The sequence below is a fragment of the Pongo abelii genome, chromosome 7 (genome assembly GCF_028885655.2).
Source record: "Pongo abelii isolate AG06213 chromosome 7, NHGRI_mPonAbe1-v2.0_pri, whole genome shotgun sequence".
NCBI lineage: Eukaryota > Metazoa > Chordata > Mammalia > Primates > Hominidae > Pongo > Pongo abelii.
In genome coordinates, this window is record NC_071992.2 from 80,823,689 (window position 1) to 80,841,406 (window position 17,718).

At 40.4% G+C, this 17,718-nt stretch overlaps 2 protein-coding genes across 3 annotated transcripts in view; one reads left to right on the top strand and one right to left on the bottom strand.

Annotated features, from left to right (window-relative positions):
- The window catches only part of MTFR1 (mitochondrial fission regulator 1), a 92,617-nt gene extending 90,782 nt beyond the window's left edge, over nt 1-1,835 (top strand). For both annotated transcript variants that reach the window (XM_054560812.2, XM_054560806.2), the window contains one exon: nt 1,587-1,835. In XM_054560812.2, coding sequence (XP_054416787.1) covers nt 1,587-1,622 — 36 coding nt within the window. In that variant the 3' untranslated portion in view covers nt 1,623-1,835. The remainder of the gene's footprint in view (nt 1-1,586) is intronic.
- PDE7A (phosphodiesterase 7A) overlaps nt 1-17,718 on the bottom strand; it is a gene marked incomplete at its 5' end in the record, with an annotated part of 71,967 nt that overhangs the window by 8,426 nt on the left and 45,823 nt on the right. Inside the window, 4 exon segments of the mRNA NM_001134151.1 lie at nt 102-193; nt 397-528; nt 7,988-8,088; nt 12,697-12,792. Of these exon segments, the coding sequence (NP_001127623.1) occupies nt 102-193; nt 397-528; nt 7,988-8,088; nt 12,697-12,792 (421 nt within the window).

Below are 17,718 nucleotides of genomic sequence, written 5' to 3' on the forward strand. Positions count from 1 at the left end.
GGAACACCTGAACATAACAATTTTTAAAACTTTATAAAATTACTTTGCCAACTTAACTTCTATAACCAGTAACAAATTAAATTTGTCTTAATCCAACCTACCTGCTTTCTAATGGCAGATGTGAGAATAAGCCTGATTCTCTCAATAAGCCCACTGCAGATCTCCAGTGGTGATTTTCCAGTACTGAGGTATTCTACAACAAAGGATGTTTCTGAGTTACTTAATGATACGTCTCTTTCTGGACATATCATTACTAACAATACTGTTAGCAATATTAATCTGGTTAAAATTCTAACATTCATTGAGAATTTATTTTCATTACTTTCATTTCTTCAAAATATGAAACATTTTCTAGAATGCAAAAATAATAAATCTTGATGATAAGATTGCACTAACCTTATATAAAGTTGCCAAGTAATGGTTAGTTTTAATAAGGAAAGGTTGATTAACACCTGGATGATCCAGATCATGAGTGGCAGCTGCAATTAAGCTCAGCAAGATATCCCAAGGAGTTACAGAATTGGCAAGCTGAAGTGTGACAAAAGAATAATGAATCACAGATATATCTAAAATAAGCTCTACACCATCACAGTAGTTTTGAATTAGCAGCCAATGGTAGTGGTGGCAATCTCCTCCCCTTTCACGTCATTCTTCAGGCGGTTGTTCATTAGGTCCACCACGCACATCTGCCAGGTCCTGGTCTCATCACCACACTGGCGAAGGCATGATACAACAGTGGCCCTGCCCACGTGGAGTTTACAGAGTTCATCCTTAGGCCATTTCATTTTTAACAAGCTTAATTAAAATGGCAGCTAAAGCATAAACCATTCTTTTTGAGAAATAATGGCTTTAAAATGACAGTTTGGCACATTTTTATTACTGTAGCCATTACTGAACAAAAGACCTAAAATTTTAAGGATGTTTATTTATCAACAAATTGGTTATTGGATTTCAATAATGTAATCTAAAATGTAAGGTTATTCCTTTAGTCCTGATGTTTAAGGAGGCTACTGAGTATCATGTTAAGTAGAAGTCTATGTCAAGTCTGTGATAAAATCCACCCCCAATGGATGGATACATTCATAACAATGACACAATGTATTCATGTCAGGGAAAGCAATCTTGCACACCAGAAATTGTAACTTTACTCTCAATAATCATTACCAAACTTATTTGATATAATAATCACAATAAATAAAAGTTTATGATTAGCTGACAAATGTTCAATGATAAAAAAGATCACCTTGACTGTATCACCTGCTTTTCATGAATTGACTCTCATTTTCTGGCAAACTTGGCCAGATTTGTGTTCCCACAGCACCTCGTGGCCTGCCACAATACCACTCATCAGAGCATGGTATTATTTAGGTTTATGTTAGGACAGTGCTGACTAAACTGTAATGATCCTGTACTCTAACAGTGAAAACTTTTGAGCATACACCACTAATATTAAGTATATGTACTTAAAGATTATTATATTGAACTAACATTTATATGTTATACAACAAAGATAAAAACTGAAAATTTAAAAAATGAGATAAAAAATAATTTTAGATTCAAATTCTATTATTTTCTTTCTCTGCTAGAATGAATCAATCATCTCTTTCTACTCCCTGCGTTAAGTTCATCTCAGTGAGAGAAATCACTGTCTGAGGGCTTGAATCTCCTGGAAAACTGTAAGCTACCTGGAAGCAGAGATGCATATTATTTATTTTTGTATTGCATATAATTAGTACATGGAGAAGGTCAATGAATAGGAGAAGATGAAGAAAATTATTTCCTCTTTAGGATATACAAAAGCATTGAAAAAATAAAGCATACCGCATATAAAGCAATCTCTCCTCCTTGACATATACATGAATGGGCATGGATGTCTATGTCTTATGAACATGTAATTTATTAGGCAGTATGCAAAGGGGTTACATTCTTATTGGCAGAAGAATAGACATCCTGGGAGAATACAATAATCCAAAATTAGACTGATGTAAAAAATTAACATATGACTGCACATGACATCAAAACAATCTCAGGTATATTAAAGAGTTAACCATTAAAAATAGGAACATGAAAAGAAGCAACTGACTTCTCAAAAATTCTGTGAAGAGAAAGTAACTTTAAAAACAAATCACACATGCAAAAAAAATTTGATATAAAAATGTAACATTTCTGCTTGTAAAAAAAAAACTTTTCATCAGAAAGAAAATTTTCAATATTATAACAAAGAGAAGGACTTCAATAACTTAACTTTTTAAGGTGGATTAAAAGACAGATGTTATTTCCATTCTGTGATTACATCTGTTAAGAGCTGACAACAAAGAAATGTCCAAAAAAGAAACTACAAATTATTTAATGTATGTGAAGGTCAGATTTTACTTGTATCTGCAAAACCATCATTAGGGTTCTTTTTCAATAAAATAGAAAACTATTAAGTGGTGAGTTTTGCTGTGTTCCGTGAAAAGCTTACTGTTTTCACTGCCTGCCAGCCCTTATCATTTCCCATTGTAATGGTTATCACAGTGAGTTTCGTTTCGTTGGTGGTAGCTTTTTTTTTTTTTTTTTTTTTTGGCTAAATTGGCAAATCAAAAATATAGTAGAAATAGCAGAAAGAAGGTACCTGAGATACTGGTGGCTTGCTGAGGGTAAAGAGGAGGTGGCACTATCATGGAGGAGAGCAGTTTAGTGACATAAAATGTCCTGAATCAATATTGTATTTTTATTTTTCCTAATGATGCTACCTCTGAAAACAGATTCTATTTTTTTGAGACAGAGTCTTGCCGTCGCCCAGCCTGGAGTGCAGTGGTGCGATCTCAGCTCACTGCAGCCTCTGCCTCCCAGGTTCAATCGATTCTCTTACTCAGGCTCCTGAGCAGCGGGGATTATAGGCGCCTACCACCATGCCTGACTTTTTTTTTTTTTTTTTTTTTTTGTACTTCTAGTAGAGACGGGGTTTCACCATGTTGGCCAGGCTGGTCTTGAATTCCTAACCTCAGGTGATCCGCCTGCCTTGGCCTCCCAAAGTGCTGGAATCACAGGCATAAGCCACCATGCCCTGCCTAGTGAAGACAGATTCTTGACACATTATGTCCATCCTGAGAAATTACTGAAAGAAATGAACCTCCCACACACAGAAGGCAAAAGGACAAGGCAGTCCTCGCAGGATCCTCAGTCCCCAGGCCATGGACCGGTACTGGTCCGTGGCCTGTTAGGAACCTGAGAGGAACCAGGTGCACAGCAGGAAGTGAGCTGCCAGCCAGTGAGCATTATTGCCTGAGCTCTGCCTTGGAAGCAGTAGCTTCCCATAGGAGCACAAACCCTATTGTAAACTGTGCACGTGAGGGATCTAGGTTGCACGCTTCTTTTTTTTTTTTTTTTTTTTGAGATAGAGTTTCGCTCTTGTTGCCCAGGCTGCAAAGTAATGGCGCGATCTCGGCTCACCGCAACCTCCGCCTCCCGGGTTTAAGCAATTCTTCTGCCTCAGCCTCCCAAGTAGCTGGGATTACAGGCATGCGCCACCACGACCAGCTAATTTTGTATTTTTAGTAGAGACAGGGTTTCTCCATGTTGGTCAGGCTGGTCTCGAACTCCCAACCTCAGGTGATCTGCCTGCCTCAGCCTCCCAAAGTGCTGAGATTACAGGTGTGAGCCACCAAGCCCAGCCAGCACACTTCTTATAAGAATCTAATGCCTGATGATGTGAAGTGGAACAGTTTCATCCTGAAACCATCCCCCTCCCCATCCAAGGAAATACTGTCTTCCATGAAACTGGTCCCTGGTGCCAAAAAGGTTGGCGGCCACTGCTCTAGAGGTCTAAAAACAGAGAACTAGGCCGAGCATGGTGGCTCATGCCTGTAATTCCAGCATTTTGCAGGGCCAAGGCAGGCAGATCACTTGAGGTCAGGAGTTCAAGACTAGCCTGGTCATCATGGCAAAACCCCATCTCTACTAAAAACACAAAAATTAGTTGGGCGTGGTGGCACATGCCTATCAGCTACTTGGGAGGCTGAGACAAGAGAACTGCTTGAAGCCAGGAGGCAGAGGTTGCAGTGAGCTGAGATCGTGCCACTGCACTCCAGCCTGGGCGACAGAGTGAGACTCCATCTGAAAAACAAAACAGAACAAAACAAAAACATAAAAACAGAGAACAGTTAGAGTAAACCCAGCCGATGATAAAGCCCATATACAATATCATTCATTAACAGCTCATATTGACCAAGCACCTACCATGTGCTGGTGCTGTTTTAGGGGACAGGTAAATATTAGGGAATAGACAGACAAAAATTCCTGCCCTGGAGGCCTGACATTCCTGTGGTTTCCATGTCAGGTTCCCATATGTTTTACAAGTAAGATTCTGGGGGCCCAAATTCCTATCTTATTCATATTTTTGTCACTAGCAATTAGCATCTACTCAGAGCATGAATAAGTGTACATCCGCAAGAAAGGCAACTCAACCATTACCAGTCTTGCTGACATCAAAGGGAAGGATGCAGGGGCCAGGGAGGGACATGCGGGGCCCTCTTTTGTCAACTGCCAGGGACAAGTAGAGCAAGGTTTAAAGGTTCAGTGTTAGAGTGGGTTTATCTCCGGGACATGTAAGCGTAATTCTTACCCAGACTTAGTTTAAGTATAGTTATTAAGTAAAATAACTAATTTAAACTCATTATAGAAACATGAAACTAAACATTAAAATAGGAAACAAAGGGAAAATCACAATCTCCTAAGCTGACAACTATGAATGTTACCAGTATCAATCAATCAAGGAGACTTTGGACTCAACTTGAACAAAATGCTTTATAATCCACATGAGTTCAGCCTTGAGGACATAAAAAATAAATACTCACGTTAGTGACAATGCATATATAGAGAGATGAGTTTGTCTCCAAAATTTCCAGTAATTTCTTTGGCTTGAAATATTTTTTTTTCCACATAGACAAGAGTCCAAGAATTAGCTCTTCCATATAAATTATAAGGTATAAAAACTGAAAACAAATTTCTCACAAAATATATATACTTAAGTCTTTCTATTTACTATTCCCTCTGTACTTGGACTTTCTTATGGCTGACTCCTTAGTTATGTACTGTCCACTTAAGTGATTTCTGATCACCCTATCTAAAGTTGTAAAACTCTTGCCATCCACCTGGTCATTCTCTATATTATTATTATTATTATTATTATTATTATCATCATTATTATTATTGTTAATTTAGACTGAGTTTCACTCTGTTGCCCAGGCTGGAACGCAGTGGCGTGATCTCGGTTCACTGGAACCTCTGCCTCCCAGGTTCAAGCGATTCTCATGCCTCAGCCTCCCAGGTAGCTGGGATTACAGGCACCCGCCACCATGCCCAGCTAATTTTTTGTATTTTTAGTAGAGACAGGGTTTCACCATGTTGGCCAGGCTGGTCACAAACTCCTGACCTCAGGTGATTCACCAGCCTCGGCCTCCCAAAATGCTGGGATTACAGGCGTGAGCCACCATGCCCAGCCACTAACATATTATTTTGATCAAAATTCTATTTATCTATTTGTTTAATGACTGCCTCCCCCACTAGGATGTACACTTCATGAAGACAGGGATCATTCCTGCCCTGCTCACCACCACATTCCTAGCACCAGGATAGAGCCTGGCACGTGGCAGATGCTCAAAGAGTATAAAACATGTGATGCTATGCGAAGGCTCAGGAGTAAAAGAGATACAATCTTCAGGCATCTATCTAATATATCTTATCTATCTATCTAAAGATAGGGTGTCACCCAGGCTGCAGTGCAGTGGCACTATCACTACTCTCTGCTGGACCTCCCAGGCTCAAGTGATCCTTCTGAGTCAGCCTCCTAAGTAGCTGGGACCACAGGTACACACCACCATGCCCATCTAACTTTTTATTTTTTGTAGAGATGGGGTCTTGCTATATTGCCCAGGTTGGTCTCAAACTCCTGGCTTCAAGTGATCCTCTTGCCCTGGCCTCCCAAAGTACTGAGATTACAGGCATGAGCCACCGCACTTGGACCTACTTCAAATTTTTTAGAATTCACTTTTAAAACTTTGAGTGACTCTGTTTTTTTTTTTTCTTTCTTTTTTTGAATAAAAGAGATGAGGTCTTGCTATGTTGACCAGGTTGGTCTCAAACTCCTGGGCTCAAGCAAGCTATCCGCCTCAGCCTCCCAAAGTGCAGAATTACAGGCATGAGTCACCGCGCCCAGTCCTGGGTGACTCCATTTTAAAATGTTTACTATGATAAGGGAGAAGGGAAACGCTTGCATTGTAGGGCTTTGTGATTTTATCTATATCCTTAATTGAAGCCTTGGGTAAAGTGTTCACTGAGTATGTTAAGGATGAAAAGTGTTTAAGTATTATCAGAACTCCACAGGCAAAAAGTGTTCAAAATCATGTTTTTATTAATATTTGTCCACATGCATCCCCGCCCTGCTCACCTGGCATCACCCAGATTTCCCTGCCCCTGGCTTGGGTTGGGTGTGCCCAGAGGGAGATGGGAGTGCAGAAGCCTTCACTGACCAGGTTAACCCTCCTGTGTGCTGCAGAGAACTTATTACCATCTTTCCACTTACCAGATTGTTTGGTGATTACTCATCAATCTCTCCCACAACATTCTCAAACAGAGGATGCAGTCTTGGCCCAGAGATTTTTTTAAAGTTTAATTTAAAAATTGGGGTGGGCAATAGAGTGAGACCCCATCTCTACAAAAAATTAAAAAAATTAGCTGGCCTCCAGCTTGAGCCCAGGATGTCGAGGCTGCAGTGAGCCATGATCACACCACTGTGCTCCAGCCTGGCAACACTGTGAAACTCTGTCTCTTAGAAAAAAAAAAACAGTTGGGTGGTTGGGAGTATACATCTGTCAAAACTGTACATATAAAATGTATGCACTGTATTACTGCATGTAAGTTCTACCACAATAAAGTTGATTTTTTAAAAGTCATGATATATATACTAAAAAAACTGGGGCATTTTCACATATTCTATGATCTCTTAAATAATCAGAAGACTAGTTGTGTTCTTAAGTTGGCATCAATGAGCACAAGCCAGTTTGGTCATCCTGTTTCCCGCCTAACACCTTAGCCAGAACTAAGATCTAGGGAGAGAGCAGTTTTGAAGTAGAGATGGGGTAGGCAGACATAATTGCGGAACTGCTAGGGATAGGAAATGTCCAGGGGCAAACATGGCTTTCATTAACACCTGCAGACAATGATTCCCAAATCCATACATAAAGTCTGATTTCTCTTCTATACTTGCAGACCCTTTTATGTAATTCTATACTAGACTTCTATATTAGGATGTCAAATACATTTAACACCACGGATCCAAAATGGTGCTCACTGTCTCTACAAGCCTTACCCCCAAAACCTGTTCTGCTCTACATTCCTCCTCTCATGGAAGACTTCCACCTTCTACTCAACTGCCCAAACCAGTCTTCACTGACTTCTGTTTCTTTCCCCCAAATGCATTCACCACCACATCCTGTTCATTCTAATTCCCAAGAGAACTTGCAAACTATCCACATCCCTACTTCACCAAGGCCACTCTGCTCTCCTCCATGGAGCACTGAATTAACTCCTGGCAGGTGTTCAGGCTTTTGGTCTTGATACAATTTATCTTCACATCACAGCCAGGATAATTTTCTAAAGTCTCCTGCTTCCTCTCTGTAGCTCCCCATTCATTCACTGAGTCAGACCAAGGCTGTCCCTGCCCACATGGAGCCCATGTGGAGCTCAGTGTAAATGCCAGCAGTCGAGGTTTCAAGTGACCTGGCCCTTGCTTGGGCTTCTCCAGCCTCTCTCTCAACAACCACCCAATTCTCTAGCTGTTGCACTCTGAAACACAGCCAGACTCAGAAACTTGATCAAGCTAGATCTCATTCTTGTGAAGGAAGTCTGTGATTTTCAGTCAAAGCAGTAACTTCAGAAGTATGTGAAAGTAAATCAAAAGGAATTTTCTTATGATTTTCACCTGAAATCAATGTCAACCTCTTACCTTAGGTTCCTTTAAGTAACAGTGCATGGCCTGAGTAACATCCGCAGCGTGGACTGCGTTATGGTAAGGATTTTGACTGTGGTAATCTTCTTGAATCATAACTGCATCAAAGAAAGAGATCCCGATTTTATTGTATATAAGCAACATATACAAGGACAAAAATTGTGATAATTATGAGTTACCCACTCATACTTTTCATGAAGCTATTGGCTAAAATTGTGCTGATTCAGGCAGATGATAATCACCTCACAACTCACATGTATACCAAAAGAATCAATATCAATTTGACTCTCTATGCTGTCATGGAAGAACAGACTAGGCTTTGGGGTGGAGCTGTACCCCCTGCCATCAACCTTCTTGACAGCCCTAGCAGCATAACACACAAATCCAGTGGTCTCAAAGGAAAGAGAGCCTACCTGTGGTGGGGAAACACAATCGCCAAGTGAGCGGGACAGACCATCCGAATTCTGCACTTGCTTCCATCCCATCCTTTAAAATAGCCTTTCAATACCCTTGGTTAATAGCGTTTTTCTGAGACAGGATCTCACTTCGTTGCCCAGGCTGGAGTGCAGTGACAGGATCATGGCTCACTGCAGCCCTGACCTCCTGGGCTCACCTCAGCCTCCCAAGTAGTTGGAACCACAGGTGCATGCCACCATGTCTGGCTCATTTTTTTGTATTTTTTGTAAAGACAGGATCTTGCCATATTGCCCAGGCTGGTTTCAAACCCCTGGGCTCAAGGAGTCCACCTGCCTTGGCCTCCCAAAGTGCTAGCATTACAGGTGTGAGCCACTGTGCCCTACCTAATAAGCTATTTTTGTATGTGGTTATTTATTTTTGAGATGGAGTCTCACTCTGTCACCCAGGCTGGAGTGCAACAGCATGATCTCAGCATGCCCACCTCCCAAGTTCAAGTGATACTCCCGCCTCAGCCACCCGAGTAGCTGGGATTACAGGCACCTGCCATCATGCTCGGCTAATTTTTGTATTTTTGTCGCAATGGGGTTTCACCATGTTGGCCAGGCTGGTCTTTAACTCCTGACGTCAGGTGATCCACCCGCCTCGGCCTCCCAAAGTGCTGGGATTACAGGTATGAGCCACCATGCCCGGCCGTATGTGTTTTATAATTTATATTTTAGTATAGTAGTCCCCTCAGATTCTTGGGGGATATGTTCCAAGACCCCCAATGGATACCTGAAACCACAGATAGTACCAAACCCTATTTATACTATGTTTTTCCTATACAAACACACCTATGATAATGCATAATTTATAAGTTAGTCACAGTAAGAAATTAATGATAATTAAAATAAAATAGAATGATTATAACAATATGCCAGCATCACAACTCTTGTGCTTTGGGGCCATTATGAAGTAAAATAAGGGTGATGAACACAAGCACTGTGATACCAACACGGCTGATCTGATAACCAACATGGTTCAGGATGCAATGAGATTTCATCACGCTGCTCAGAATGCTGTGCAATTCAAAACTTATTAATTGTTTACTTCTGGAATTTTCCATGTAGTATTTTCAGACTACAGTTGACCACAGGTAACTGAAACCACAGAAAGCAAAACCAGAGATAAAGGGGGACTACTGTACAGTATTTCAGGCATACTACTTATAATTAATACACATTAAAAAGTTTCTCAAGGCCAGGTGCACTGCCTCACACCTGTAATTCCAGCATTTTGGGAGGCTGAGGCTGGAGGATTGCTTGAGGCCAGGAGTTTGAGACCAGCCTAGGCCATTAGCAAGACCTCGTCCCTACTAAAAATAAAAATGTAGCCTGGTGTGGTGCTGCACACCTATATTCCTAGTTACTCAGGAGGCTGAGGTGGGAGGATCGCATGAGCTGAGAGGTTGAGGCTGCAGTGAGCCATGATCGCGCCACTGCACTCAAGCCTAGGTGACAGAGCAAGACTCTCCAAAAGAAAAAGCTTCTCAAAAGCCCTATGTAATAAATTTATCTTTTTGTTTGTTTTGCTTTTCTTTTTTTTTTTTTTTTTTTTTTGCCAGAGTTCTAAGTAGAAGTCTGAAGTCTGAGTTAATATTTCTAGCTCTTCATTTGGCTGTACATTCTTGGCATTGAGAATTTTTTTTTTTTTTGAGATGGAGTCTTGCCCCGTTGCCCAGGCTGGAGTGCAGTAGCATGATGTTGGCTCACTGCAACCTCCACCTCCCAGGTTCAAGTGATTCTCCTGCCTCAGCCTGGATGAGGTGGGAGGCTGGCTGGAGCCTGGGAAGTTGAGGTCGCAGTGAGCCATGATCATGCCACTGCATTCCAGCCTCAGCAATATACTGAGACCCTGTCTCAAACAAACAAACTAACTAAAAACACCTGAGTTATTATTTTCTCAGTTCTCCCAAGGACAGTATAGAGCCGAAGCCATTCCAGATACATTGCACAGAAGATAACCCATTGAAGCCAATGGATTCCTTATGACTTTAAGGCTTAATTCTCTCATAAACCTGTTCTAGTGGCTTCCACATTAGCGGCAACAGGATGAGGGGAGAAACAGCCAAGTATTCATATGAACAATGTGCAAAGTGGGGACATGCATGTTTATAATTGCCAGTATAGCTACTGGGGCTACTCACGCTATTTTAATTACAAACTTGAGAATTTACTACAAAATTATATCTGTAGAGTCACACAGGCTTCTGTTTACCTAGATAAAGCAGTTGCAGTAAATTAGCAAAAATGGTTATATGAATTATTATTATTTTTCAGACAGAGTCTCATTCTTTTGCCCAGGCTGGAGTACAGTGGTGCGATCTCGGCTCACTCTGCCTCTCTCGATCTCACCTCTGCCTCCTGGGTTCAAGTGATTCTCCTGCCTCAGCCTCCCGAGCAGCTGGGATTACAGGCATGCGCCTCCACGCCTGATTAATTTTCGTATTTTTAGTAGAGACGGGGTTTCACCATGTTGGCCAGGATGGTTTCGAACTCCTGGCCTCAAGTGATTCACCTGCCTCAGCCTCCCAAAGTGCTGGGATTACAGGCGTGAGCCACCATGCCCAGCATGTATGAAATATTAAATGTCCCCACCAGCAACATCTTAACTTCCTTATTTTATAGTTCCACAGTTTTACCATTTTCCTACAGTAATAAATTACTTCCTGAATAATTTGTAATTTCTCTCTACTTAAAATTGAAAGATTTTAAAAAGGATATCATATCGATGTGATGGTCTCTCACTATTAAGTATAGGCATACCAGTGAGGTATTTAGTGTTAAGTTCCAGACCACTAAAATAAAGTGAATATTGCAATATAGCAAGTCAAAATTTTGGGTTTCCCAGTGCATACAAAAGCTATGTTTACACTAGAGTCTATTAAGTGTACAATAGCATTATGTCTTTAAAAAAAACTGATGTATACACCTTAATTTAAAAGACTTTATTGCTATAAAATGCTAATGATTATATGAACCTTCATTAAGTTGTAATCTTTTTGCTGTATATAAGCAAAGTTGCATATAACCAAAAATAAATTACAAATTAAGCTATCTCTTGATCTGGGCACTATATGAAATATGACAATGAGGGTCAGAAAATGAGACCCCAAAATATGCTGCTTTGGACTTCAAACTCAGAGCAGCAAATGCAGGAGAGGACTTTCTCTGAAGTTCTCCTATCCACCTAAAGGACGGACAAAGACTTTACCAGGAATCATGAATTCCTTCCTCAGGTAGAACCAACTAGGAGAAATTGGTGCATATTACAAGAAGGAAGACTAGAGTTGATATCTTGTGCCTCAGCCTCCCGAGAAGCTGGGATTACAGGCGTGCACCACCATGCCTGGGTAATTTTTTGGTATTTTTAGTAGAGATGGGGTATTTGCCATGTTGGCCAAGCTGGTCTCCAACTCGTGGCCTCACGTGATCCACCCGCCTCAGCCTCCCAAAGTGCTGGGATTGCAGGTGTGAGCCACCACACCTGGCCCCAAGTAATCTTTAAAGCCTACTGTCAAAGAGATTTTAGAGGTCAGAAAAAGAAGAAACAACTGCAATATACCTGATCTTTTAAAGTTTTAGCCTTCAAAAATTTAGAAAAGTACAAAAATTGTGTCATCTTTGTCAGCAATCTGTGGCCAATGTAAGGAACATTGCAAAATGAAATCAAGTATTCACAATTTCCTGTATCTATGGCTCTGTGACTTTGCAGCCTTTGCACCAACAGGTGTAGTGCATCCCTGGTCTGACTTGCTGTGGCCACTTGCTGCAGAAGTGAAGGTGGGCCGATTCTGAGCCCAGGGCTCCAGAGGCCTGGGGACATCAGCTCTCTTGGAAACCTGCCACTACTGTTTGAACAAGCTCAGCTAATTGTAAAATAAATAATTCTTTTTTGTTTTTAATGTAAATCTATTATGGTGCCAAACTCCTCTGCTTCTTTTAAATTTAACAGAAGACTATGTAGAGCCGAGATGGGTCAGGCCTGGTAGCCTAGCTGAGGTCTCTACAAAACCAACATGCAGCCCACCTGCTGCTGTCTGCAGGTGCACAAATGAGCTCACCCAGACCAAAAGAAGTATTTAACAGCCCCACAGATGCAAGAGCTAAATAACTGTGTGTTGTTTTAAGCCACTAATTTTGGCTGGTTTGTTATATAGCAATAGCTAACCGATATAACTGAGATAAAACTTAAACAGGTTCTTGCATAAATGTAAATCTTGTTACTGTTAATGGGTTAGAATCACTTACCTAAAAATCTACGAAGTTTCATCATATCTAAATGGAAGTACTCAATTAATCCATGAAGACTAAATAAATGAAAGGTTAAGCTTACTAGACTATTTCCTAAAAAGAAAGAAGAGACATTACATTAGTAGGAAATACAAGTCAACACAATTATATTATGCTTTGAAATATGGATTTTGAATATAAAACATGGAAAGAGTAATAATTCCCACTTTTTGTCTATCAAAAATATGCATCTTCTTACCAGTTATGAACTTTATATGTCACATCTTTGTTTCATTATAAGAAAAATTTAATTTTTGTTGTTTTACTTTTCCACAACCAAAGAACTGAAAACTAGACATTTTCAAATAGGTTAATTTTTTAAAGACACCAAAATAATTAGAATAGACAATAGAAAACTTTAAAAATTGTCCCACATAGTAACCTAACTCAGTGTGGCTGCACTTGACCTCCCTCTTGACGTTGCCTCTGCCATCTTGCTTTCACTGAAACAGACTGCCCCAGAGCACACTTCCTCGGCTGCAGCCTTGTTAGGTAGAGAATGTGACTATTCTCATCCATACAGGGTTAGGAGGAGGCATCAATGACCTCAAGATCATCAGGATTAAAAACTCTGAACTCAGCCACTTGCTTTTCCAGAGTAGCTGCAGAAAATCTGAGAGTTGCTTGGGGGGTGGGGAGGGGGAATCACAAAACTAGGCAGAATATCACTATAAACTCATAGTCAACACTGCCCAGCAATCATATCGTTTTTCCAGTGAAATGGCTCTTTCACTTTTTAAAATGCCTATTTTCAAGCCTTTTATGCTCTTCTTAAACTTTCAACATACTTACTTCCCATCCACCCCCTCATTCTCCACAGCCTCATATGTCACAGAAATAATACAAGCCCTCAAGTTTCCTTTTCTTTCTTTTTTGAGATGGAGTCTGGCACTGTCACCTGGGCTGGAGTGCAATGGTGCGATCTTGGCTCACTGCAACCTCCACCTCCTGAGTTCAAGCAATTCTCCTGCCTCAGTCTCCCGAGTAGCAGGGATTACAGGCACCCGCCACCAAGCCCGGCTAATTTTTTGTATTTTTAGTAGAGACAGGGTTTCACTTTGTTGGCCAGGCTGGTCTCGAACTCCTGACCTTGTGATCCGCCCGCCTCGGCCTCCCAAAGTGCTGGGATTACAGGCATGAGCCACCACGCCTGGCCAAGTTTCCCTTTCTTTCAAAAGCCAACCCATCCACACCTCCTCAGAGATATTCCTTGTTCTATCAGGTACACCTATCCCCACCCCACCCCACCAATCTCTCTCTCTTTTCTATATTGTCTCAACAAGCATCAGCATTCAGGCATGCTCTAGATTCTCTCATCTCTGAAACAATAAAGAATCACAGCCTCTCCTGGCCCCCTCCAGTTTTACCTGTTACATCCCCCTACAGAGTTTTTGGAAAGAGCTGCTACACGCGATGGGGACTGTCTTCGTCCTCAACATCCACTCCTTTGTCATTAACAAATGGAGTCACACCAAGAATAGAAATTAAATTTTGAAAAACTACCATTTTTATGATGTTTCGTTTTCCCTTCCATGGTGTAACTCTCCATTTTTTATACCTCCTATTATACTTCTCAGTTTTGTAAACTTCCATAGGACACATATACTATATTATTTTAACAATTAAATAGACCATGTTTTAAATAGGGTACATATTAAAAAGTCTATTTTAAGTAGACTACATCCTTCACATAGACTCATAAATTACTGCCAACATTCAGATAATGCAATAAAATACACGATTCTAGTATTCTCTCATCTATGATGACTCTTACAAAAATGTATAAAAGACATACTAGTCCCAAACTGAAAATTTATAATAATAATATTTATGAAGGATAATAAAGGACTGTTTGGTTAACCTTGTTATCTAAAACTGCCTAACCAACTGCCAACAAAAGACCACAGCTGATGAAAAAGTACATTAATTGGAGCATTATTTGCATAAGCAATGACAGAAAAGATGTGGCAGGCCAAAAGAGACTATTTTTAAAAACTACCTGACGTATCACCTTCATGCGGGAAGAAAAAAACATTTCAAATCTTACATTTTAAATAAATTAAATGTGAAAATGTGTTCAGGTCCTGATATGCTCTATTGGTACAAACACGAGTCCATGTGGTGTGGAGTCATTTCTGAAGAAGTGAACAACGTGTCTGTTGCTATTGCTGTAACAACCATCTTCGAGTATATAAATATTTTAGAATGTTTATTCATTCTCTGTATATTTAGATTATCATAAGGTTCTCCAAGTTGTTTTTCAAACGTAACAAAACAAATTACCCATTTCTAGGATGTAGAATAAGTTTTAAGAAAGCTACAATCTAATGGGAAAATACCCTCTTTTGGAATTCAGGCAAAGTGCAGTGAAGAAACACATGTAATGTCCCCACCAAAGGAATCTGACAAGAATCAGTCTCTTAAAGTATACTACCCATATGTAATTGAAAAGCTGCATGCAAGATACCAACTGAGGATTATAATACCAGTGAGTAAGAACACAAGTCAACAAAATATTTCAAAACAAGAGATGCTCAGTTGTGTTAAACAAAAACCAGGCACAGAAGAACTTTTTAAAAAATGGAAATGGAAACAAACACTTTCTTGAAAAAGAAAATTGTATTTTTAGAAAAGCTACCCTCATAAAAATATATCAAAAGATAGAACTGCCTATGGAAGAGTGGTCCTCAATCACTTTTAGAAGGTGATCCCAGATGGGACCTGGCTGGAAGGACTAGGCCACCCTGACAACGCAGGCCTGGCAGCTAGTGTCCTCATGAACCAGGTGGCTTTAGGAGTGACAAGCTTTTGCTATGTCGCATCACTTAACTCCCTCAATCCTACAAAAGGAACTCCAAATGCATCCTACCAGACAATAACTACTTCCCTCCTTGTAGCAGACAAGCTGGGGACCATTTGTCTTGGCACGAATCACTGCATTTTGCTTCCTCCTCTGCCTTCCTGTTCTTCCCCCAATATCATCTGGGAAATTACCAGCAAAAGAAACACAAGAAAGCATTGTATCAATAAGCAAGAAGGGAAAACTATACACTTGGATACCATGAATGTATGTTATCCAGAATTCATTTCAGGTGAAGCAGTTTTAAAAGGAAAGCCATTCTCATTATATAATATAAGCTAAAGGAATTTTCTTCTGCCCATTTGTTCCCCAATAATATCACTTTAAGTAGAAAATTACTGAGCTTTTGAATAGCTGTAGTTAACTGAATGTATAAATCTCCACCTCTAAAATCAAAGGTAGGTAGCTAACCATGAGTGGTTTCTACTAAACCCTAATGATCTGGAATGAACCCTAAGGGGAAACCATTTAGCCACCCTGTCACAAATCCCATTCACGGAGTGAGGTGATCAAAAGGAAAGTGAAGTGCTTAGTTAACTACTGTGGACCGCTGGCTATTTCTTCTGCCCATCCAGTGCACTGCTGAGCTCACGCTGCTTTCATCACTATGCCCCCAACTAGCAGAGTATGTACTTCTTAAAAATAAAATTTAGAGAAGAACAATCAAGTATTTCAATGAGTGACAAGTGTCCCAGTAGACTAATAATAGGCTATGAGCTGTGAGAGTTTATGTAAGGCTAAACCTTGAAAGTGTTAAGAGTGGCATTGTTTTGTCTATATTTGTCTTGAGATAATACCTAAAGTAATATTTGTGTTAAGTTAGGAAAGGGGAATTTCCCTGAGTGAGAAGAAGGTGGGCCACCTGATATTTCACTACCTATATTTTCAAAAAGGAGAAGGGCCAAGGGAAGGCTAACTGTGTAAATGATATCAGAGCCTTTCCTGGGTGTACGGGCCAAGGTGGGGGCAGGGAGAAGAACAGAACACTTAATCACCAAGGGCAAAGGAAAAGTAGAAGAGAGATAGCAAAGGGGAGGAATAAAAAGGCAGGGAGGCAGGAGGGTGGCTCTGCTGATAAAGGCAAACTTCACTGTCTTCACAATTTTGCCTAGGATCAGTCCAGTTTATTTTCTGTCAACACTGCATAAGCAAACAGAAGGTATAGACAAAGGTATTTCCACTAGGCATTGCCATACAGCTTACAGAGAATAACGGAGTGATACTAAAAGACCCACACTGATTCTCAAGAAAAATAAAGTTGTAATTTGCTCGTTCATTTTACATATTTGGCATCCTTATCAAAGGAGCTTCATTCCAAAGCAATAAGAAAAAGCAGGTGATTTCAAAGTACAGCAGTGATTTCATTATTCTAAAGTCAGCAGTGACTTCCTCTCAGTGTACTTTCAGCTCTGGGGCAAAACATTAGTTGAATTGCTTATTTTTTTATTTTTATTTTTTTTGAGACAGAGTCTCGCTCTATTGCCCAGGCTGGAGTGCAATGGCGCGATCTCAGCTCACTGCAACCTCCATTTCCCAGATTCAAGCAATTCTCCTGCCTCAGCCTCCCAAGTAGCTAGGATTAGAGACATGCACCACCACACCCAGCCAATTTTTGTATTTTTAGTAGAGATGGGGTTTTGCCATGTTGGCCAGGCTTGTCTTAAACTCCTGACCTCATGTGATCCACCAGCCTTGGCCTGCCAAAGTGCGGGGATTACAGGCATGAGCCACCACGCCTGGCCTAGTTGAACTGCTTTTACCAGTGAATAAGAACACAAATCAACAAAACATTTCAAATAAGAGATGCTTAGCTGTGTTATTTAAAAAAAAAAAAAAAAAAAAAAACAAGCATGAAGGAACTTTTTAAAAAATGGAAATGGAAATGAACACTTTCTTGATAAAGGAAATTGTATTTCTAGAAAAGCTACCCAAATAAAAATATACTAAAAGGTAGAACTGCCTAAGGTTTAGTGGTCCTCAATTGTACCACCAATAATTACGCCCACAATTTTATCCTAAATAAGAGTGATTCCCTGTTCCTTTTCCTACAGAACATGTTCCTGTCCCCAAAGAGAATAAGAAAACATGACCCCTCCACCCAGAACCAAACTAAACTCAGG